This window comes from Ascaphus truei, chromosome 4 (genome assembly GCF_040206685.1).
Source record: "Ascaphus truei isolate aAscTru1 chromosome 4, aAscTru1.hap1, whole genome shotgun sequence".
NCBI lineage: Eukaryota > Metazoa > Chordata > Amphibia > Anura > Ascaphidae > Ascaphus > Ascaphus truei.
The window spans coordinates 216,676,584-216,703,073 of record NC_134486.1 but is presented as its reverse complement, the minus strand read 5'-3'; the positions used below and the strand labels follow the sequence as shown (position 1 = coordinate 216,703,073).

Sequence of the window (26,490 nt, the reverse complement as noted above, 5' to 3'; positions counted from 1 at the left end):
TCCTTTTATTCAAGAGATATATAGGTATTTCACTGTGTATTTTTGCCATTGGATGTAGCACTGGGCTCTGTTTGAGTTTGTTTGTATTATATATTGCCATGCCCAGTAGCACTCCATTTCTGGCATTTATACACACATATATATTTTGTGGTTACTTTTGAGGCTTAAATATGAGCTTACTGGGTATTTGTGTGTTCGCGTCTATTTCTCTCAGTGCATCTTTTGGTCAATTCAAATCTGCCGCTGCTGTCTTGGCGCTTAGAATCTCTCGACATGATTGGCTGCTAGGTTTCTTATAGAATTCTGAGTCCCATTCACAAAACGCTACAGTGAATCAGCGCGTGGAAACTTTCCTACCAGCCTATCACAGAGTTTCCGGTACTCTGAAGTCAGCGGGCACTGATTTAAATTCTGCTAAGGGGCATGTGCCAACCTGGCACCTCTGCCACTTAGCATATTGAACCCCCCTTTTGTGCCAGGCACCTCAGAGTCTGGGGCTGGGCAAATGGTTGCCGGATAGCCCTTATTCATGTCAGGATGTGGGCACTTGAGTGTAACTCTGGTACTCTGCACGCCCTAACACCTTGGCATCTCTGAGACTTTCAAGACCGTTACCTGACCAGACACAGTGGCATCGAGACTGGTGGCCATCTGGTCTCTTGGAACCACGGACTTGGAAATTCCCCATTTCATACACAGGGCATATACATATAAACTGTTATACACCGTGTTAATAAAAATGTACTGAAAATACGCGCACGTTCATTTTCAGAGCTCCAAGACCTTCCTATAACAAGTTTGAATAAAAGTTGCTTCAAATAACGCTTAGGTTCATTTTCAGGGTTGCTTCAATTGTACCGAAGCTGGACTTAGAAATAATTCTACTCTTGCAACCTTATACATAGTTGGAGATACCCCGAACCCCTATACCGGGTCCGGGGGTTTGGGACTCTCCCTAAACCAGAGACCCCTGAAAATACCTGGGACACACAAATCCCTACGCCCCTTTTTACCTCTCTGGTCTGGGCGGAAGCAGGGACTCCTGGCGGTGACCTGCAAGCACGTTTTCAGGGTAGGAGTTTCACCGCAGCCTTGTGCTTCAATGTATCGGATAATCTGACCTGATTCCCAGGTACATCTTTGGGGTAACCTGTAACTCGGGGACCCCGCTACATAGGCACAATCTGTAAAGACTTTCTCTGTCAAACCCACCCTGAAACTCATAGCCTAGCAATTCCTGCTTGCTGGCATTCCTGGAAAGGCAAAAATACAAAAATTATTTGTCGCATATTTTCATACAATGCATAGCAGTACATGCATGACAGCCAGGTCCAAGAGCTGACACTCTAGGACCCCACCACATGACTCAGGGGCAACCAAGTGGGCTTGACCTTTATTGGTGAGCCTTGGTACCCCCCCACAGTTGGATTAATAACGTAGCATCATTAAAGGACGTGATGGATAGCGTTCTGAAGAAATCTTATCTGGTGGCAGGTACAGTGTACAAACCTGTGCTATCAATCACGTCAGTATCAACAGCTATGCGCAAATGGATCTCTAATATTGAGGCCGCATTAGAGAAAGGAGCCAAGCGAGCTTTAATCCTAAAAGATTTTTGAGACAGGTGTGCATCAGACTACATTTGCTGAAGCTTCACTAGATGCTGTAAAATTAGCAACCAGGTAGGTCATTGGCATGTTCTGTAACCGCAAGACTGGATGGCGGATTGGGCATTTAAGAACAGTTTATGTAATTTTACCTTTTTGAAGGAGAATACCTTTTTGGGGAGAAGCTGGATTCAATTATATCCAAAGCATCAGGAGGTAAAAGTACTTTTTTGCCTTAAGGGAAAGAACAAAGAGATTTCTTCATCTCATCAATCAGAGAGAACACAATATAGAGACGCGCGGTCATGCCATCCAGGAAGACCATTTTCAAGACAAAACTTCTTGGAGAGGCGGACAACGCCATATTTGTTTATTTTTTGTGTGTGGCTGAGCTGCAGCTAGAGGGAAGTTTGAATGAAAATCAATAAGGCCAATGGTCTCCAGTTGGAGGAAGATGAATCCAATTCAGGGCTGCTTTGACTTGATGAATAGAAGACAGGTGGGTACTTCAGATCCTTTCCTACTGATACCACCTGGAGTTTTCTAAGAAAAGACATCTTGCACATCAAGATGTCCTTGGACAAAAGAAGAGACCAAGGGAATGTGTGTCATTCGGAAAGACTTCCTGCAAAAAAAAAAAAGCTATTAAGAAGGGTACCTCAATATCAAAGGAAAATAGGAGATTATTGCAGAATATTTTTTTGGGGAATAAAAAAAAAAGACATCAGGAGGATTAAGAGCAGTTCTAGACCTAAGAGAAGTGAATTTCTACTTGCAAATAAAAAAGTTCAAAATGATGTAGCTAAACACCATTATTCAGGAAGTAAAACCTGACAAAAGGATGAGATCAATAGATCTCAAAGACGTGTGTGTGTGTGTGTGTGTGTGTGTATACACACACACACACACACACACCCACACACACACACACGTAAAAGAGAAAAAAAAGCGCAAGCACCATAGCGGGATACTGTATGGGAAATTTATTAATGTATAAAAAATAACAAAGAAGGTCTCTTGGACTTGCACTCACAAGAGGACAAATATAACCAGCATTTGTGATTGAAAATCTCAATCGTGGCGACCACAGGGTATTCAGCAGTCCGTTTGCCAGCAGTAGGATAATCACCGGTCTGAGGTGTGGTGGAAGCAGAGAGGCATGCACACTTCCAGTGTCACGATACTGGGAGGTACCTGGGAGCTCGACCGACGAGAGTATCAGACACGGTCCTGAACAACTCCTCACCCACCGGACTCCAGCGGTGCTGTACTCCGGGAGCTCCCTGCTTTCCCCCGTTGGTAGAGTGTCCATGAATCGTCTGAAGGTGCCAGCTACACCCGTGTCTGTGCTTCCGTGTTAGCGTGCGAGTGGACCGGAGTGACGTCACTACGTACAACGTAGCGTCCTGATACGTTTCGTCACTATTGGGGATTTCATCAATAGTGCTTTGCCTTGCCGCCGCCACATACCATCTCCCCCGCCTCTCTCTACAGGGGGGGGGGGGGTGGGCCCCCGGGCTATAGCTACATGTATGTGTGTGTGTATTTTCATGAAATTCTTGGCAAAATACCCAAAGTAGACCTGATGGCCACCTATCACAAGAAGAAGGTGGACTGTTGCTTCATGAGGCAATTGTATCCCTGTGTAATGCAGACAGGTGACCTCTGGTTCAAATGGCAGTTCAAATTGACATATCTCTTTCCTCCAATCCCTCTTGTTGCAAAGATATATTGAGGGGGGGGGGGGGGATCGACCAAACAGAGGTGATACTGATTGTGCCATATTGACCAAAGAGACCAATCTACTAAATATGACAATAGAAACTCCCATGGCATTTACAGAATGTATGAGGGTTGCTACATCAAGTCCCTGTGAAACACAACCCAGACAACTAGCTTTGGTGGCTTGGGAGTGAGTGGAAAGTCCTAAGAGACAAAGGATGTTCAGATAGAATTACACGAACTCTGTTAGAAGCAAGAAAAAAGCTGACATAAACTGTCTACTACGGAATTTGACTTTGTTTCAGAGACTGGTGTGAAGAACAAACACAATTTCTACTCACCAACCTCTGTCACAATGGTGCAGTTTCTACAAGAAGGATTTGACAGAGGACTTAATCTGAGTTCATTAAAAGTGCAAGTATCTGCATTATCAACACTACTACAAAGAAATCTAGCATTTGAGAGACTCATCATTAATTTCTTTCAAGCAGTCAAAAGATTAAAACCACACATCAGGAGTAGAGTTCTGTTATGGGACCACTCTCTGGTTCTGGATGCCCTGACAGTGCATCGTTCGAACATGTACATCATAGTTACATAGTAGATGATGAGGTTGAAAAGACATGCGTCCAAGTTTAACCTATGCTAAATTTAGACGACATCAAATATCTTTGAAACTACTGACATGGAAGATGGCGTTCCTCATAGCCATAACATCAGCAAGGAGAGTAGGAGATTTACAAGCTCTATCTTGCAAAGAACCATTCCTTATCATTCACCAGGATAAGGCAGTCATGCGGCCAGTATACCATTTATTGCTTAAAGTGGTATCTCAATGTCACATTAACCGAGAAATCTTAATGCCCTCATTTTGCTCAAAACCGGGAAAGAAGAGGAAGTTTTACACAATCTCGATGTGGTGATATGAAAACCATCAACCGGGTACAAGTTATCAGAAAGTTAGGCTGTTTATCCTCCCAGAAGGACTCCTGACTGGGCAAGCAGCATCCAAGGCAACAATATCCATATGGATTGTGTCATGCATAAGGAAAGCATATGAACTCAAAGGCGAAAATCCACCTTTAAGTCTCATTCAACACGGGCATGGCTGTTTAAGGCACATGCATCACCTGCACAGATCTCCAACGCATCCGTATGGTCATCATTTAACACATTTATAAAATACTGCTTTTGCCGGTTTATCAAAATTGATATTTATTTATTTTTTCAATAGTTATATTGAAAGTCCATACTCGCCTTCTAATCGGGCTCTGCCGCTGACCGTCTGCGTGTCTGCTCCTGTGTAAGCGATTAACACAGTAGCCGACTGCTCGAGCACATGCGCAGACGGCTACTGTGTTAATAGCTTACACATAATCGAAGACAGCAACACAGCAGCCGGCATTACCTAGTTCCAGTTAGCAGAGGCTGGCATCGAGGGGGTCGCCTTATATGCAGGTTCGCCCAATAATCGGATAAATACGGTACTATAGGCTGGATATTCAGGCCTCAACTGATGCAAGCTTTGGTCGCAAAGTACTTCAGTCTGTAGTAACAAAATAAATATGCTTTAAAACTGATATTGGTGTTATTTATTATTGCCCTACCTTATTGTATTGCTTGGGTATGTCCCTACGGTGCCCACTGCCATGGGGAACAGGAAAAGAGAAAATGTATCTAACTTACCGTCATTTTCTTTTCCTGGAACCATATGGTAGTGGGCATATAGGGCAGTTAACTGTTTTATATCTATATGTTGAATTTTTCAGCTATGGGAGATACCAAAGACTACCTATGGGTAGGAGGAGGGGCCTATTATGGTACTACCTGCAGAATTCAATTCCCTGTCCTCAAGCCAGCAATGAACGTAACTCTAGGGTGCAAAATGCCATATGGCTCCAGGAAAAGAAAATTACATTAAGTTGGATACATTTTCTCTACCTACCTCTTTTGATGGGTTTCTTGTTTGTCACAATATGTTTGTACCCATAAATATTGTCTTCAAAGAGCTGTCGTACAAATAAGTTATCCCACAAACGGAACATTCTACAATCTATCTAATTCTGGGTGCACAGGTTCTTAAACTCTGATTTTAGTGGTGGTCTATGGAAACCTTTTTTTTCCTACAGTACTGTAGTTCATTAATTTTCTATAGCTGTCAGAAGTTGGGATGTGTGAATCTATTCCAGTTTTGTTCACGTTCCTTTTGCATATTTGAAGAAAAAAAGCGACACTGTAAAACACTGGTTTCCGTGTTATTTCAGGAATACTATTAACTGTTTTTTAAATTTTTGGGGGGAAGTTTGGAATTTTTGTGAATGTCCAAAATTGACCACGGACATAACCGTTTTGCAAATCACTAGTCAGCAGGTCAGTGCTAAAGGTTGGCTCTTAGGCTGTTTTATCAGATGTTCCCTTTATATGTATGTACGCAAACAAATATATTGGTTATTTTGGAGATAATGTGGAAGGTGTAGTACACAATATTTTGGTTTCAGTTCCTGGCTACATGTGAAAACAAGATGTCTCAATGCTTCCTTCCTAGTAAAACATCTTAATGAATATGCCCCTCATGCAAACCATGTATTCCAATTAACATTTTTAATATTGGACATGAGCATACAATCCTAATTCCCTGTTTCTCACAGCTAATGGTGTGTAAAGAGCTGCAGCTGCCACCAAGTGACTTCCAGGGGTGTGCCGATCTAGTAGCCATCTCTGCTCAAACAGGTGACACTTCATCCGTGCAGGTAAGTGACAGGATCTTCTCTGCCATCAAAGCATTTCTAACCCTTTCCTGCAATGACCCAAAGACATTTGACTCGAGCCTGGCCTGTGGCATAGAATTGGTGTAGAGGAAGTTCCAGGGGAGCGTCGCCGTATGCACATAAAAAGAAAAAAACAGTGGATAGTGTAATATTGTAAAAAACAATAAAAAGTGAAAGTGAATAACAAGTTCCTACTCACAAAAGTAGCAGGAATATAAGCATGTGAGTGACTGATACTCTGTGATGCAGCTCGTTCCGGAGGTTTGGTATATGGGTCAGCACATCTTGGAAAAATAGAAAACAGCCATAGTGTAGATGGAAATAAACTTTATCTAATAAGTAAGTCAATTGGAGGCTTACGGCATTAGAAGGAAATACAGCATTGGGGATGTTATCTCAGATGCAGCATAGATCGTCTCGTCTGTTTCTACCCGCTGGCGGCGTCCGCGAACGTCACTTCCGGATCGTGACGTCACTTCCTGCCGGAGCTAAGGATCGTGAGAGTTCCCTTGCTTCTTTCCCTCCTCTACCAAGATGGCGGCGGAAGCCCGACTCGATGCGTTTCGACGTGATGACGTCTTCTTCAGGAGTGGCTTATGGGTACTGACAGCTCGGTATATATACCTACTACCTTGCTGTGATAGGTGCTTTACTTATTGACAGCGCGATTTTGAATAACTTTATCCAATCATTACAATGAACAGACTAATACATGTGCACGCTATAAGTTAAGACAATAGCAATAAAATAACATATAGGTCACAGTAAGCAAACTAATAAATATATGCACACTATAAGTTAATAACAATAAAATAACCTATAGGTCACATAGTCTGATTTTAAGAGTCTTATTCTAAAATCAGCAAACTAATGTATATACAAACTATTGATAATAAAATAACTAATTGTATAACAATTAAAAAGTATAAAACCGTGTTGATGCTGCCCCCAAACAGCATGAACATTACAGGATCTAATATATATTGCAAATCCAATATTAATAATAGCAAATTCGACGATTGATGCATTCTGGTGGTGATAAGATGAGAAAGAAACATATTAAGAGATGAACATAATAGAATACAATCAATATAGTAAAATTTATTTAATAAACTCATATAAAAATATCTATAATTTTAAAACAGCTAAATTACAAAAATGCTTTAAAATCAAACTCAGCATTCAAACCATTTGGAACCAATGTTTTTAATGTGTAAATCCAAAAGGATTCCCTTTTAGTTAATTCCAATTCTCTGTCGCCCCTTCTCCAATGGGGGAGGACTAGTTCGATTGCACTGAATTTAAAACCTGTAAGATCACAATTATGTTTTTTAATAAAATGCTCAGATAGAAGATGTGTTAAAACATTGCGTCTGATATTACCAATATGTTCAAGAATTCTAATGTTTATTTGTCTTTTTGTTTTCCCAACATATTGTAGCCCACATGGGCATTCTATGAGGTAGATGATATGGTTACTCCTACATGTAATGTGTTTCTTGATTAAAAACTTCTTTTTTGTGTTGTTGGAGACAAACTCATATTTGTCTGTAGCCCTATATCTGCAAGCTTTGCACGTGGTGCAACCAAAAAAACCATTTATTGTTGGTAACCATCTATTACTAGAAGGATTTTTTGGGAGAGCACTTGGAGCAAGCTTGTCTTTAAGTGTCCTCGCTCTTTTGAAGATGATTACTGGTTTGTCTGGAACACTGTCACCAATAATACCATCATTTTTTACAATATGCCAGTACTTATTCACTATGTTGATAATTTTCCCGGCTTGCCTGTTATAGTTTGTAATAAAAGAAAAATTAAAATCTTTCATAATTTTTTTATCATAAATTTTATTACTTCCATCTTTCAACAGATCATCCCTTTTAATATTATTAACCTTTTCTAAAGCTGAATCTAAAATCTGACTATCATAGTGTTTATCATGAAATCTAGTTTCTAAAAACTTACTTTGAATTTTAAAATTGGCTTCATCTGTACAATTTCTTTTTAATCTCCTAAATTGTCCGTAAGGTACATTTTTCAGCCAACTCGGGTGGTGACAACTTGTAGGTAAAATATAATTATTTTTATCCACCTCTTTAAAATAAGTCATAGTCTTAATGGCCCCCTGTTCAATATAAATAGACAAATCTAAAAAATTAATTCTCTCTTTACTATAATTACAGGTAAACTTAAGATTCAGATTATTATCGTTAATATATAAAATGAATTTTAAAAGGCTCTCTTCATCTCCTCTCCAGATAAAAATGACGTCATCTATAAATCGACGCCATAGGACCAAATTTGCACCCAGCTCCGCAATTGACCAAATATGGTCATCCTCCCAAACCGACATAAAGAGGTTTACGTAGCTGGGGGCAAATTTGGTACCCATGGCGGTTCCACACTTTTGTAAATAGAAATTATTCTCAAACAACTGTGGCATAGAATTAAAAGGTTATGAAGGCACATAATTGGAGGGAATTGGCCAAGCGGTACTCCATATTACTATGTTACCGCTACTAATTGTTTATACAGCATGCTTACTTTTGGGGACGATCATAAACAGTCATATGTATTTTGTTGCTTCAGCCATTGAGTGAGTGTCCCAGGATATAGCTGCTACGTCGAGTTCTTGCACCCCACGCCACTCCAATGCTTTTATTTTTTTTTAGAAGAGATCGTGTCCTGAGCTCAAGACGTGATCTGAACTGAGGGAGGACTGAAAGGGGATGAGTCCTCTCCAATTCTGTGACTGAGCGATCACGTGTTGGCGACTGCCGGAGGGGCCTTGGCACTCTGGCCCCTCTGCCCCTCAAAGGGTTAAAGTCCCAGACCCATTTGGCAACATATAACTGTAGCGTATGACATTAGTGCCCCAGAACACACAACATATCTTGTTATATCACAGAGTTTCCACAGGATTCAGTGGCAGTGCTGTGGCAGAATATGACCACCTCTCCCGCCATAAAGCACCAGAGGGGACAATGACGCCCGCTACATCTGTTTATTGAAATTGCGGTGTTTTTCACCCAGCTCCTCACGATGCCTCCAAGCAGGCCCTATTTAGGGATAACTAGCTAATCACACAGTTACAAATAAGATCGGTGCGAACAGATGTGATAGGTAATTAATTCATTGTTCCTCCGAGCCTCATGGCACTATGCTCGTTTTCGAAGTGAAACTTCTATGCTGGCACCAAATGAAAATTTTTCCTTGGAGTAAATCGCCTTGTTGGAGACGGAAGTGCAGTCCCAGAAGTGATGTCACTGCTGGCAGAAGAGGCCGTCGCACACGCAGCCAGGCGCACACAGAGGCATGCACAAGCACACAGACACACCAACACAGAGATGCGCACACAGAGGCATGCACAAGCACACAGACACACCAACACAGAGATGCGCACACAGAGGCATGCACAAGCACACAGACACACCAACACAGAGATGCGCACACAGAGGCATGCACAAGCACACAGACACACCAACACAGAGATGCGCACACAGAGGCATGCACAAGCACACAGACACACCAACACAGAGATGCGCACACAGAGGCATGCACAAGCACACAGACACACCAACACAGAGATGCGCACACAGAGGCATGCACAAGCACACAGACACACCAACACAGAGATGCGCACACAGAGGCATGCACAAGCACACAGACACACCAACACAGAGATGCGCACACAGAGGCATGCACAAGCACACAGACACACCAACACAGAGATGCGCACACAGAGGCATGCACAAGCACACAGACACACCAACACAGAGATGCGCACACAGAGGCATGCACAAGCACACAGACACACCAACACAGAGATGCGCACACAGAGGCATGCACAAGCACACAGACACACCAACACAGAGATGCGCACACAGAGGCATGCACAAGCACACAGACACACCAACACAGAGATGCGCACACAGAGGCATGCACAAGCACACAGACACACCAACACAGAGATGCGCACACAGAGGCATGCACAAGCACACAGACACACCAACACAGAGATGCGCACACAGAGGCATGCACAAGCACACAGACACACCAACACAGAGATGCGCACACAGAGGCATGCACAAGCACACAGACACACCAACACAGAGATGCGCACACAGAGGCATGCACAAGCACACAGACACACCAACACAGAGATGCGCACACAGAGGCATGCACAAGCACACAGACACACCAACACAGAGATGCGCACACAGAGGCATGCACAAGCACACAGACACACCAACACAGAGATGCGCACACAGAGGCATGCACAAGCACACAGACACACCAACACAGAGATGCGCACACAGAGGCATGCACAAGCACACAGACACACCAACACAGAGATGCGCACACAGAGGCATGCACAAGCACACAGACACACCAACACAGAGATGCGCACACAGAGGCATGCACAAGCACACAGACACACCAACACAGAGATGCGCACACAGAGGCATGCACAAGCACACAGACACACCAACACAGAGATGCGCACACAGAGGCATGCACACACACACAGACACACCAACACAGAGATGCGCACACAGAGGCATGCACAAGCACACAGACACACCAACACAGAGATGCGCACACAGAGGCATGCACACACACACAGACACACCAACACAGAGATGCGCACACAGAGGCATGCACAAGCACACAGACACACCAACACAGAGATGCGCACACAGAGGCATGCACACACACACAGACACACCAACACAGAGATGCGCACACAGAGGCATGCACAAGCACACAGACACACCAACACAGAGATGCGCACACAGAGGCATGCACACACACACAGACACACCAACACAGAGATGCGCACACAGAGGCATGCACAAGCACACAGACACACCAACACAGAGATGCGCACACAGAGGCATGCACACACACACAGACACACCAACACAGAGATGCGCACACAGAGGCATGCACAAGCACACAGACACACCAACACAGAGATGCGCACACAGAGGCATGCACACACACACAGACACACCAACACAGAGATGCGCACACAGAGGCATGCACAAGCACACAGACACACCAACACAGAGATGCGCACACAGAGGCATGCACAAGCACACAGACACACCAACACAGAGATGCGCACACAGAGGCATGCACAAGCACAGAGACACACCAACACAGAGATGCGCACACAGAGGCATGCACAAGCACACAGACACACCAACACAGAGATGCGCACACAGAGGCATGCACAAGCACACAGACACACCAACACAGAGATGCGCACACAGAGGCATGCACAAGCACACAGACACACCAACACAGAGATGCGCACACAGAGGCATGCACAAGCACACAGACACACCAACACAGAGATGCGCACACAGAGGCATGCACAAGCACACAGACACACCAACACAGAGATGCGCACACAGAGGCATGCACAAGCACACAGACACACCAACACAGAGATGCGCACACAGAGGCATGCACAAGCACACAGACACACCAACACAGAGATGCGCACACAGAGGCATGCACACACACACAGACACACCAACACAGAGATGCGCACACAGAGGCATGCACAAGCACACAGACACACCAACACAGAGATGCGCACACAGAGGCATGCACAAGCACACAGACACACCAACACAGAGATGCGCACACAGAGGCATGCACAAGCACACAGACACACCAACACAGAGATGCGCACACAGAGGCATGCACAAGCACACAGACACACCAACACAGAGATGCGCACACAGAGGCATGCACAAGCACACAGACACACCAACACAGAGATGCGCACACAGAGGCATGCACAAGCACACAGACACACCAACACAGAGATGCGCACACAGAGGCATGCACAAGCACACAGACACACCAACACAGAGATGCGCACACAGAGGCATGCACAAGCACACAGACACACCAACACAGAGATGCGCACACAGAGGCATGCACACACACACAGACACACCAACACAGAGATGCGCACACAGAGGCATGCACAAGCACACAGACACACCAACACAGAGATGCGCACACAGAGGCATGCACAAGCACACAGACACACCAACACAGAGATGCGCACACAGAGGCATGCACAAGCACACAGAGATGCGCACACAGAGGCATGCACAAGCACACAGACACACCAACACAGAGATGCGCACACAGAGGCATGCACACACACACAGACACACCAACACAGAGATGCGCACACAGAGGCATGCACAAGCACACAGAGATGCGCACACAGAGGCATGCACAAGCACACAGACACACCAACACAGAGATGCGCACACAGAGGCATGCACACACACACAAGGAATTCACAGTTACTAATACATATAAAGTACAAATAGGTAAAACAGGGTGTGTGTGCCATGCACGCGCATTCTAAGTCAAACTTCTTTGCGTTTTGGCACTGATGGTGGTTTTTAATTAAAAATTAGAACACAATAACAAATACAATTTCTGCGACTAAACAGTGACAAAACACAAAAGTTTCACTTAAAATGCGCATGCTTGGCACACACTTTTTTTTTTTTTTTTGCTCAAATTATAACATGATCAGGAAGTGCTGGAGATTTCTACCACCTCTGTGACCATGGCCCCCTTTCTGAAGGGGTTAAAGAGGCAATCTAAGCCGTTTTTTTCTTCTTTCACATTTTTTTCCCCTTCAATATATAATTGAAGTAGGAGGTCTCTGGAGCTGAGCCCCATTAATTTCCACTCCGGCGACCCCCTGCTTCCTGCTTCCGGAGATACTTGCCTCTGAAGGGGGGGGGGGCTGGTATCTCCAGCAGTTTACTGCTTCCTCGTCACGTGGGCCAATAGGAAGCTGAACCTGATGACATCACGACTTCCTATTGGCCCGCAGCGCCCGGCGGCTTTGAAAAAGATGATCTATAGTGAACCCCGGAGTGGCTGCCGGATACCTGCCTGCGATGTGCCAGAGGTGCAGAGTGCCACAGACTACTTTCGCACGCACGCAGTTGATGATATTAATAGGAGTTTCTGTATGACCGTACTCCCATTCGCACTATCTCATTTTAATGAGTTGCCCTCAAAGGCCCAGATCCACAAAAGGGTGCCAAGCTTTAGCACACCTCAGCTCCTATTCATATGAATGGGAGTAAATACATGCTAAAGCTTTGCACCGTTTGAGGATCTGGGCCAAATATCGAAGTTGCACTGTGTAGCTCCCAAAATTTAACCCACTAGGTGTCACTAGTTTCCCAAATTGTGCATGAGTATTTCACATATAACCAAAAGCAGAAATATATGAAAAGCGCGCACCATAGTGTGATAGTGTATAAAAATATAACGTTTTCGACAAACTCGCTCACATGGTGAAACTGTTAAAATAGCAGGATAAATATAGGTGTAACTGATGATGATGTTACCAGACATTCGATGATCTCAGTGGATATTTACAGGAGACTGCTATTCTCAGATGTTTAATGTCTGCTTCTAAGTTCCACAGTCAACATCTGGCCGCAGAAGTATTGCCAGTAGTGCAGTGGTAGTCTCAGCATCCCAGTTTAAGGGTAATGTATTAATCGGTCTGGGACATTTCCCCGCGACGAAAACGCTTCCGCGATCTCGGCTTCTTCGCCTGACAGCCGTCTGCCACGCAGCCGACCCGATAAGCCAGGTCTGCATGTCCTACCACCCGCTCCGCTCTCGACTGCCCGCTGCACATCTCGACCACCTGCTCCGACAAATGCATGTTTAAATGTCCCGCGTGAGACCGTTACACTGCCTCAACAGGCCGCGCCATGTTTAAATGTCCCGCGGAACATTTAGATATGCAGTTGTTGGACCGAGCAGTCAGCGGGCGCAGGAGCGGGCGGTCGGGACATGCAGTCGGACGCAGGAGCGGACTTCGCAGAAAAGTGTCCCGCGGCGAGCTGCCCTGCTGCAAAGTGTCCTGGCGGTGGAACGCCAGCTGCGTTTTGGTTCGCGGACAAACGTCCCATTCCGTGGATTCATTGACATCAGGTACCAACCAGTTTCATGCATGCAGTAAAGCAAGAGGCCCAAAAGAGCTGGCTGCCGGTTACAGCAAGTGACTCGTAGAAGACTTGAGAACACTCAACCGGGTGTGCGGAAGTTCAAAGACGTCACATGGCGTAATGTAGCTCCGAGTTTAATAACTATTGAAGCGACTTCTTCATTGAAATAACATTCATGGCATCAGAGGGAGGATATACACACAAATGTTGCCTAGCAACACAATTGGATATGAAGTGAAAACAATTCGTATCCAATATACTCTATAAGGAACATGATGGCAATTTGTGAACTCACATATGCTAATATGTGATGGGGAAGAGTAGATTCATCAATCAATAGAAAAAGATCTATGTATAGTCTCAAACATTTTTATAAAATAGTTAATGTACTATGTGTTGGGTGAATAAACATTTAAATTAATTTGAATCTTATGAATTACAAAATATTTATAAAACGTATAGTGTATGCATGCAGAATAAGATATGCCATATCAACTGCTAAATGTAGCACAATAGATGCCATATGTATTTGTGTGGCTAATAATTAGTACATTTAAATAACGATATTGACAAAAATAGGATCAAAGGATTAAACAGAAAAATGTATAATAATATAAACAATACAAAATATAAATGATTTAATAAATATATAGATATAGATATTCACATACACGATGCGCATGCTCCATAGTGTAAAATAGTACAAAATGTAATACACATCAAAAGATTAAAACATGTACTCAAAAGGATAGAATGAATAAAGGCATTGAGAGAGAAAAACATCAATCAACAAACGGCACGTTCTGCATGGAAGGAGATGGGTAGTCTTCTTGTAAGCAGTAAGGTAAAAGCGTTCAGCTCATGATGGCATCCTTAGGTCAAACTGCCTAAGCTGGCAAGACACACAAGATAATATCCGTAGTCAAGAGTTTTGCATGAGCAGAGATCCCAAATTACTTTGTGCTCCTCCGTCAGTGTGATATCGTCCACAACGTAACCCAATGTTTTTCATCACACCATTAGGCGACTTCAGGGGGTGGAATGATTAATACAGCGCAATGAAATAGTCGCTGGTAACCTAGCAACAAGAGAAACAGAACCTAGACACCGATGAACAGAGATACAAGAATGATGTATACAAAACATGAAGAGCACCAAAATACAAAAGTTGTGTATAGAGCATACCAGAAATGTTAACAATATTCACAAGTATATTCAGAATAATTCAATACAATAATAAAAAAAAATGAACATATATATGATAATACATACTCTAATGACAATCTATTAATATTCAATGCTGGATCGAAATAGGTGTAAAAAAAAAATTGATAAAAATATAGAAGATACTGGAAACAAAATACATTAAATCAGAGTGCTGCTGTCAAACACTCATTGGAAGCAAGGGCACCCAGTCTGAAAATGCCAAAATATTATTTTTTTACATGAAGACTGTCCCATCACAACAAAAAGATTTATAGATGCTAGAGAAACCAAGTCTAAGAATCCTCTTAAGAGTGATGTCTCATTGACACAAGTGGTCAGAATAAATTCTAAGACCACTGGTAACCAAGGACCCCTCATATGTACAGGATCACTAAACTCAATCTCATCATATTCAGATGGTCCTAAACATTGGGACATACTTTTGTGTGATTGCTTTATGAGCCCAGAATTACCTAGAAAAGCTCCCTTGGTTTTCAAACGATCACTGGAAGATCTTTGGTGAGCCCTTCAATACATTTCCTTGTCGCTTATCGCCTTGCATTAATGTTTTGTGGGTGGTCACTGTGCTATTTGTTCTCATGCCGTTCTTTGCTAATTTCTATGCTTCCTGACCAAAGCCTTGTGGTCCCATGCTCATGACGAGCAGTTTGGGAGCCAGCTGCTGGGCACTTCACATGCTGTTCATAATTCACAGCAACTAAATGGCCACAATTGTATGGTAGGAAGAAATCCTGAAATATAAAGGCAACTTTTTATTTATTTTTAATAATATATGTAATGATTATATAGTCTAGTATTTTTTTAGGTTTATGATTTGATTTTTCGTGACACTAATTTCTCTCTTTTTTTCTCAGTCCATAGCAGTAATGGCAGCTACCAGTGAAGGATTGGTGCGCTACTGGCCCAGTCTTGTACACGAGGGTTCTTACACTGACGCTTATACAGATTTTGGAGGCACTCTTTGCATATTCATGACTGCTGTAAAGGTAAAGTATTTACTAGACCACTGCCGCATCAGGTTTGAGGAATATCCAACTTGTACCTTTATTTGCATGTGAATGAAATGCTAGGTGGTTGTCTCGGAAACCTAGTCTGGCTCAGGGCCCCGAGGAGAGGTTTGAGAACCACTGAATTAGACTTCTATTATGAAGACAATATATTCCCCATAAGCCTTTAACTCGGGAACCCATGAAGACTTATTTATTCATAAAGTTGTCAATACTACTTACAGTGTGTGTGTGTGTGTGTGTGTGTGTGTGTGTGTGTGTGTGTGTGTGTGTATGTGTATGTATAGATCGTGTTTTCCCCCCCCCCCCCCCCATCATAAATGTCCCAAGTAGTGTGTAGAAATGTTGACATTTCAAGTACCTGTTACCATTGAAATCCCGTGAGTGCTTTTACCTTCCGACTTTAAATAAATATATATCATATATTCTGAAGGAAATGTATGTCGGATAACTTCCTGAAGATGCATACAGTTTTTTTAAATTTATTTTGGAAATGTTTGCTTGTCTACAGGGCGGGAGCTTTATCATGTCTTCGTCGAAGAACCAGCTTGTACGGTTGACACCAGATGCTTCTGGGAAGATCCATCAGAGGGTCCTGCAGCAGGGGCAGGGCATGCTGTCTGGCATCGGCCGCAGAGTCTCCTCCCTCTTCGGGATCTTGTCTCCCGCAGTAGAATCTACTGTAAGTTTAAAACCAATAACAAAAAAAATAATAATAATGTTTTGGAGTGAAAAGAACAAACTTCTTCAACAAAAACTGAACAAGTAATTCTGGTTACTTTGTGAAGCCACCTTGCGACCGTTCAGTCCAATAGCAAAGGGGGGTTAGAAGCCCCAGTCCCACATAGCAACACATTGATGCCAGACCGTTTTTTGCTAGCTTTGCAGATAAAGCCCCAAATCTCAACAGCCAAAGTGAAAAGACGAAATACACATACCCTGGTTATTATTATTTCACTCCGTGTAAAGTTTCTTCTGTGAAATCACAAGGAGAATATTATGATGGTTTGTGTTCCCCCTTATTCAGTGACTCATGAGCATTGACAATGCAAAGACCAAATGCATTATAAATAAGTCAAACCTGAGGTGGAGGTGGCATCACGGTGCTCCTGCAGACAGCCTGCTTAAGATAAAACCTACAAAAGATTAAAGCTGCAGTTCAAGCTCCGTTTTTTTTTTTTTTTTTTTTGTAGTTTTTTTTTTTACTTCAATAGTTTTATGTGGGCAATCTCTACTTACCTAAAGAACTGCATAGCTGCCGGTCAATTCGTTCTCTGTCTATTGATCGGAAAAGTTTGGTGACATCTTTAGATCTGGGGAATGTAAATTGTTGCTATAGGAATAAACATGCTTGTTAAAATAGAATTCAAGAAAATTGGTCTTTCAAAGTTGTTTTTTTTTTAATACAGAAAATGCTGAAAGTATTTTTTCTTACTACAGAACTGATTTATTAAAAAAATACCACACATGCAGGATATTGCTTGAACTGCAGCTTTAAAGAACCAGTGGAAAGGGGAATCCTTGATGGACGTATGTCTTTTTTTTTTTCTCTCAACCTCATCTACTATGTAACCGGTGGAAAGCAGCATTAACCTGAATTAAGTTTTTATATTTTCATGAATGTTGACACAGTTGATCTCCTTATTACGTTTGTGATCCACGCTACTCTTGTTTTCTTGTGCAGTTTATATTCTACCAAATTTGTATGTTTTCTTAAAAACAAATGTTATTATTTTTTACAGTTTATCATTGCAATTTGCCTAGAAACATATTTAAATGGGCACTATACAAATGAATACAATTCTTTTCATGCTCGCCCGCTACTTATTGTGCTACAAATGCCAATCACTTAATTTAAATGAATAAATGTTATTGACATTAACTCACTTTGGTCCTGGGTGGACTTTACCTCTCCGGTTATTTATTTTCTTTTAATCTGCTTGTATTTGTTAGATTATTCAGTAACATAAAGTTACTTACCTAAACTATCTATATATATAAAAAAAGTGTCACTGTGTGCCCGTTAGCACGTCATTGCCTGGAATCCCTGGCTGCAGAGGAAGCATTGTAAGCTAAGAGATAATGGGGAAAAGACATGTGAATGATCTGACAAGTGATATTTTTATTTACGGTTAGCTAAACAATGATCTTCTCACAGGAGGATCAAAAATAATTTTGCTAATTATTTTGAATGGTGATTTGACTCCCTGTGGTTTGCTCAGTTACGTTTTGGAGGAAATAGGATAAAATAAGGAATTTAAAATGACACCGAATTAAGGGTTAGATTCACTAAACTCTTTTTTTAATCAGGACAAATAACACGACTACCTACAACGGGAATGGCCATTATTTTCCCTTGGTAAACGCCTTTATTAACTAAGAATATTTATATGTAAATACAATGGCCGTAGTTGAGCTAATTAGCATGGGGTTAACATAATGTAATTTCAGGATGCTGCTTTATCTTAAATTAACGTGACGCTATTTTATGTTTTAGCGTCCCTCGAATCCAGACCCTGGAAAAAGGCAGATGCCTCAAGACCCGGTACCACTTAGCGCACCCGATCCGACATTTGTCCCATTGACTTGAATGGACATGAACGCCAGGCCGGGTGCGCTAATCCATACTAGTGCTTTATGAATGAGGGAGGGAGACCGATACCAATTTAGGAGAGGGTCTACTGACTTGTATACCTCCTAAATCGGGTGGGCAACGCCAGTCCTTAAGGGCCACCTACAGGTCAGGTTTTCAGGCTATCCCTGCTTCAGCACAGGTGGTCCAATCGGTGGTTCAGTCGAGAGTGGCCTCTGGATGTTACTCTGGGGTTGTTTGTGACTTCCTGGATGATTTGCTGGTTTGTTCTTGGAGAGATTTTGGTAGGACGACTGCTCCTGTGTAGAGTGACTGTGGGCTTGAACTTTCTCCATTTGTAGACTATCTGACAGTGTATTGGTGGAGCCACAAATCCTTAGAAATGGTTTTGTAACCCTTTCTAGACTGATGAGCATTAATAACGGCTTTTCCGAGGTCGTCAGAGTTTCTTTTGATCGTAGCATGACGTGTTTCCACACACCTGTATGGTGAAGACAAAACAAACAAAGTTTCTGATCTTTATATAGAGTGGGGCCTCCCAAACTCACACCTGAAGATCTACCTAATTATTTAAACACCTGATTCTAATTATTCCCTTTAATTTAGCTGATAAAACCAAGGTTTCACTTACTTTTGCACATACCCTTGTGAAAAGCGTAAATAAAAAACACAGTCTGAGGTTATTTTGAAACAGAATAACACGTGAATTTATTCAAGTCAAGTGCACAACGGAGACAGCTTCAAAACAAAAGCTCTCTAAACAATAAACATGGTATGCCATATATTTATACCCTAAATCCTAAAAAGTGTCCTCCCTCAATGGGGGCTTGTGCGTCATTAATATTACCTCATTTTGTAATACATAACAATATTAAAGTTGATGTCATTTTGTAATACATAACAATATTGTATAACTACCTGTCAGCTAAAAACCATTCTGGGGTTAAATGGGATGTGCCTATTCTGTCACCTAGCAATATGTTGTGAGAATTGGTTCTACTGCAAGAATCTAAGCTTATCTCATGGGTTCTCATAACTTTTAGCCTGTTTACTCTTTTAATTTGAAGCTGATTGGATGAGGAAGAGTCAATAAATTTAGCTAGGAGCGAAAAAATTCCATTCCCTGCTTCACACATTTGTTTATACAGAAATGAAACACAGAAATTAGACTCACAAAGAAAAGACAAGATGACGGATTGAAATATTCACACAAAATGGCTTCATCCTAAATGCTGTTATGTTGTTATGCCAGACCCCCTAATGTCTCAACGTTGTCACCCTGATTCTTATTTACTCATGGTTTGCTTAAAACCTACATCATTTTGTTTCAAAAGACATGGAATTGGTTAATATAAACCCTATTGGATATTTAAGAAAAGATTCAAGAAAGTTATCATGGAAACCTATGGAATTTCCGTAATCATCATTGGGGTTCAAAGATACATTCAGTATAAGGAAAAACGGCAATTATTTTTAATGGGATTTATTTTTCTCTAAAAAACGACTAAATCTTGTGCTGTTTTTTTTTTTTTTTTTTTTGCTCAAGGCTCCTCTATCTTGATACAGCAAAAGAACTTTGCAAGTACTGTATGGGTGTTGGCACATCTTTATCGCCTCCTCACATTGTGTAATGGGCAGCGGTTCTCTACAGAACTTTTTTTTAATTTTATTTTTACGAAATCTGCAGAGCATCAAACATCCCCACAGTACAAGTTATATGGGCAGTTCAACGTAGCGGGTAAAACAAAATGTAATCAACGTATCCATGTGATTCGCTTCCTTAGAAAGGTTCAATCCCACTTAAAGTAACTACTTGACTTCTTTGTATCTTGTGAAAAATGAATGTTTTGCATTTTTCTGCTAAATCGGGATTCAAGCATATCGGCTACGTACTTGTGTTTTATATATTTGACTGATGACCACTTCATAATGACTTAACGAGTCCTGAAATCTCGGTTCTGTTTGCAAACAGTCTGATCGCCAAAATATATTAGATAAAGATTGTAATGACTCGCCAAAACATATGTTTGCAATGGAAAGGTTAAATGCTTAAAACAAAAAAAGTCCAAGTACAGTATTTTTGGAAGTGTCTGAGGCCAGGTCCCCGCTGGCTACTGCAGTGCCCGCTGTGGCGGATGCTGCAGGGACAAGAACCGCCCAACAATGGGGCCGGGGCAGCTGCGAGGGGGGGGCTGCGCTGCACCGAGAGAAACTCCTGCTCTCAAGAAAATTGAGATCAGGACTTGCGACGGAGAGCTAGACCACGCCCCCTGGCGGTTCAGCCAATGGGGGCGAACCTGGTGGGTGACATCACTGCCGCACCCCTTCTCACGCCCCGCCCTCCCCCACCCGTCTTTCCCCCTGCAGACCGGTGGACTCGGCTGCATGCGCCGCCAGCCTCGCAGACGCGCGTGCAGCAGGACCGGGCCTACTGGTATATTCATGTATCAGCGACATTTAATCTATTGCAAGAGAAGAAATTAGGGCGCTATTTTCACATGCATTTGGAGAGAACAAGTTCTTTGTACATATACCTTTTTCCAGCTTTATCTTCTTACAGAGATAATTTGAATTCCAATTACTGTAGGACTTTTCCCCATTTTTTTTGTTCTGTGGTTATATATTGATTAAGCTTAATCGAGGTTCAGGAATACACACGTGTTTTATGTTATATTTTTATTTAGTATTTTAATAAATGTGTCATTTTACTTTATATTTATGATTTATATGCTTTGTCTTTGGGTACCTCGGTATACCAATTTGCTCAGTAATTATTAACCATCAGTAGTCTGAGTTCATGCGCCAGAGTTTTTCTTCTTGACATTTAATCTATTGACTGTCCCAATGTCCGGTTCACTTTTGTCCTAAGTAGAACTAAACCCTTAACCAATAATAAAAACTTTGTGCAACAGAGTGATGATGTTTTCAATCTTGATTGGCTGCTTCCGCAACTATGTGCCGGGCAGCATTATTATCATCATCCTGGGCAAAAGTGGCTCAAGTTCAGCAAAACTCAGCATCCCACAGGGGTGAGACCGAGCTTTTTTTTTTCTCTGGAAAAACCCTTAATTTAAAATGATCAAAAATAAACAATAAAATGCAAGTACAAAATAAAAAAAACAAGCGGCACAGAGAGCTGCTTTAAAGCAGCGCTGCAGTACATGCTGCATTGTTTAAAAAATAAAAAAAAATTATTACAGGTTTGAAGCAGGGCGGCTTCGGAGTTAAACTATGTCAATTTAAGCTTCGGGTGACCCCTGCTTCCAGAGATACTTACCTGCGTGGGAGAGACAGGTATCCCTGTGCATTTTTAAGGTCTCGGCCACCTTGGCCAATAAGCCGCGATGGATGACATCACGGCTTCCTGTTGGTCTGAGTGACGTGGGACATTTAAAATCGCCTTTTCTGTAGACACCCAAGTTCCCTGTCTGCAGAGATACCGGCACCCCCTACAGACATAAGTATCTCTGGAAGCAGGGGGTGGCCGGAGCTGAAATTAACACCGTTCAGCTCCGGAGACGCCCTGCTTTAAAACCTGTAATTACAAAAACAAACAAAAAAACGCAATGCAGCATGTAATTTTGTTTTCAAACTGAAGGTTAGCAAAATGTCTTTTTTTTTTCTTATTTCCGAGTCTAAAGGCACTTAAAGCTGGTGGTATAAGTTGAGTCACATTGGTTCTAAATCATTAGCGTGCTGTTTTTCAGAAACTTGGCAAGACAGGTTGGACATGTGGTTCTTGCATGCCACAATTTGGTCTGATTTGTGTGCCTCCCTTTTGCCAGAGACTGTCCTTCAGAAAGGTTCAGCCGCTGGTGGTGTGCCAGCCTATGCAGTGACCATGCTGTGCGTTGTGTTTTATTACAGCTTTACAGCGTTCTATGGGATCAAGGCAATTGCTTCTACACTCTCACTGATTCCAGTATCAACAAATGGGAGATGGATGACACCTCTGAGTATCAAGTGCTTAGTTGGGACATGAGAAGGATCCTCAAAGAGCTCATCTCTGATGCAATTTGGGTGAGCATGAAATATAAATGGGCAGTGACAAAGAGCAAAGTTTGTTTCTAGTCTGCGTCGGCACACTAAATGCAGATTATTTTTCTCTCTAGGGCTCAGAAGGAAATTACGAGGAGATTAAAGACGGAGTCAACATTGTGTATTTGGATCTTAACCAAAACAAGTAAGATCTTCTTTTTTTTTTTTTTTAATTTTTTATGGAGGGGGATTGGTTTAATTATAAATTGGTCTTTTAACAGAAACTTTTAGGAGCCTGGAAGTTCTGTCACTGTATGCACTCTCACCTTAACTACTTAGTATTGCACTTATCTACTTTGTGCATTGTTCAGTGTGGTACTTGTGTTGTTAGCTCTTCAGTTGTAGTATGGTAGTGATAACCTAACATGTCACAGTTTAACTCTATCTTTCTTATTGTTCTGTGGTTTTGTTGGTACAATATGTCAGTGTAGATTAATTGTAGGTTCTGATATTTTACGGAGGCCAACATCAGGTTTCCTCATAGATTAAATTCTAGTTTACAGAGCTCTGGAAAAACCTCATGGGTTTCCTCTTCAAGTGTTGTTCTCCAGGACGAATACACTGCTAGAACCTTGTTATGTCACAGAATGGCTAATGGCTACCTCTTTATGACTAGTGCTGTTGCTAATACGTGTGTTGTATCAGCAGTCCCCTGCTTTTAAGAATGAAAGAGAGTCATCAAATGAAAATCAAACGAATAAATTATTCGATTTGCTATTTTTAATTTAGTTAACAAGATGCTGTGTATCTTAACTTCATACCTTGCACATATGTGTTGCCCTGCCTATGTGTTAAACGTAGTACAAAAAAAAACCTTTTATTTGTAGACCAATAAGAAGTGTGTGTGTGTGTGTGTGTGTGTGTGTTATTATTATTTTTTTTGAATATGCACATTCTGGGCTATATTTATTGAGCTAATACCTTCCTGTGCTGGAAGACAGTCATTGCACTGTAAGGTTTCTTCAGCACTGGAAGATGTCTTATGGCAGAAAACGGCTTGGTAAGAATGGGCCTTGTTCAAACATGAAAAAGCGCTGCACTTTAATGGCAGTGTTAATTACATATTTTACTTGGTATCTGTTTTCTTTTAGAAATGAAAAAAGTGGCTATTCCAACTTTCATTATGCGTAATATTACTTTGATACCAAATATATCTTAATTATTACTCCTGCTTTTACTGTTCGTCTCATTCCGTTTTTTAGATTGCCAGCTCATTGAGGCAGCGATTTTTAGTTATATTGTGCATTTCTATTTGAGCTAGTTGTTTATAATAATATTTATTGGTATTCTTATTATTCCCTGTGCTGTGTGCAGTTAATATTTTGTATATTTTAATATACCTGTTTGTATTTTGTAAAGCTCTGCATTAATAGCTCCGTGCCATATATGTAAGAAAATATATACATCTTGGCCATTCCAACTCGCAGCAATTACTCTGATCTGTTGTGCTACGCATAGTCTTTTTCCGTTTATATTTAAGTATTTGAGAAAACTGACATAACGATGATGCCGCGTTGCAGATTGTGATGCACACTCTTTGAAGACTGCAGTTGTTTTTATAACCCATACCATTAGAAATCATAAAGCTGACATGTAGATTTGTACTGTATGTGCTCTGTATTCCCATCATTTGTATCATATCTCTGTTTGCTTCTTTTGTGAAATCAGCAATGGTTTGGTCATCTTGGCTGCTGCCTGGCATCCTGAAGACAGCCCCTGCCTGAGCTACTACACCCTCATAACCGTGCAGGACGAGGGCTACCACGTGTCCGATGAAATCATCGTAGAGGTCACTCAGTTTAACCCACCTTTTCAGGTGAGGAAAAGGGCAGCTTATGGGAAACTCTTTGATCACCTCCACACACAAATAGAAACAAGTGGTTTCATATATTTCTGAAATTCTTGAAAAAAAAAAATATTTATTGTTCATAGAAATATTAAAAAATAAAAAGCACTACAGTATTTGAAATGCACAATCTTTTAGTTTTTCCCTTTTTTTTTTTTTTTTTTACTTTAAATGATAACAGGAGCACATTATCAGACAGGACCTGGTACTTTTTTTTTGGAAATGACAATCTCTAAAATTGATCAAAATTTGCAAGCCAGTATCAACAAGATAGCAGGAACATGCAGGGAATTGCAGTCTTCTAGCAGCAAGGGGGTTGAAACGTCTGCTTACAAAATATTTCCCTGCCTGAATACCTTTATCTATTATAAAACTTGAAAAGTTATTATTCAAAGATTGCTACCTTCAGGTCGATACTAAGCCATTCCTGACGAGGAAATAGTTGATGTTCTGAAACAATGTCATTTTGTTCCTATTAAGACCAAGTGCCAACTTTTGCTCACCTGATCTAAATTGGGGTTATACTATCTCACTAGGTTATACTATCTCACTAGGTTATACTATCTCACTAGGTTATACTATCTCACTAGGTTATTTTCGGATGACTCAACCATTGTGTTGTGAGAATTGCTGTTATTTGTGATATTTGTGGAGGCTTACTCGCCCCCACCCCCCCCAGTTAAATTAATTAAAATTAAAACGTTTGTGTCTATAAGTTACCTCCCCCACATGTTTGATGCCATAGTTTGTTTGTATTGTTCGTGATATACACACAGTATATAATATGTTTTCTCACTGGATCCTTGCAGTCTGAGGAGATGCTGGCTTGCCATCTTGTGATCCCAGCCTTATCCGGCCAGGCCGCTTACCTCAACACAGAAGAAATAGTCTTTGCCTGTTCAACTGGAACCGGAAGAGGCTCATTGCCACAGGAGAAAATTACATTTGGAACAAAAGGTAGAACTACCAAAAACTTAGAATTAGCTGCACATAACCTCTACAATATAAATAATCTGTAACTCCACTGATGTTAGTGCGTGTGTATTCATCTCTATCCGTGTATGTACATACACACCGTCGACGAGGCAGTCCCAAAGACAGCGGGTATATAGATAAAGATAACCTGGTCAAACAAATGAAACAGAAACGTGATACTTTTTCAACATTTATTTATCCACAAATGATTCTGCATATACTATCCATGTGTGAAAAAGTATGTGAGCATTTATATTAAGTACCTGGTGGCACCGCCTCGAGCAGCAATGACTTAAACCAAGCGTTTCCTGTAACTGTTGGTCAGTCTCTCACATCGTTTTTGTGGAATTTTGGCCCATTCCTCCATACAGAACTGTTTCAACTCAGTGACATTTAAGGGCTTTCTTCCATGGACAACTCGCTTCAGGTCCTGCCACAACATTTTGATGGGGTTTAGGTCCGGACTTGTACTAGGCCATTCTAAAACGCAGAATTTCTTCTTCTGCAGCCATTCTTTTGTAGATCTAATTGTATGTTTAGGATCATTTATTTTATTTATTTATTTATAAAATATTTTACCAGGAAGTAATACATTGAGAGTTACCTCTCGTTTTCAAGTATGTCCTGGGCACAGAGTTAAGACAAATAATACATGTTTACAAATACAGTTACATAAATGAGAAGGG

General features: G+C 41.6%; 1 protein-coding gene across 2 annotated transcripts in view; it reads left to right on the top strand.

The window, feature by feature from the left end:
- NUP133 (nucleoporin 133) overlaps nucleotides 1-26,490 on the top strand; it is a 97,487-nt gene that overhangs the window by 16,646 nt on the left and 54,351 nt on the right. For both annotated transcript variants that reach the window (XM_075596867.1, XM_075596865.1), the window contains exons 5-11: nucleotides 5,978-6,079; nucleotides 16,200-16,331; nucleotides 16,864-17,034; nucleotides 22,813-22,965; nucleotides 23,058-23,128; nucleotides 24,652-24,799; nucleotides 25,639-25,786. In XM_075596867.1, the coding sequence (XP_075452982.1) occupies nucleotides 5,978-6,079; nucleotides 16,200-16,331; nucleotides 16,864-17,034; nucleotides 22,813-22,965; nucleotides 23,058-23,128; nucleotides 24,652-24,799; nucleotides 25,639-25,786 (925 nt within the window). The remainder of the gene's footprint in view (nucleotides 1-5,977; nucleotides 6,080-16,199; nucleotides 16,332-16,863; nucleotides 17,035-22,812; nucleotides 22,966-23,057; nucleotides 23,129-24,651; nucleotides 24,800-25,638; nucleotides 25,787-26,490) is intronic.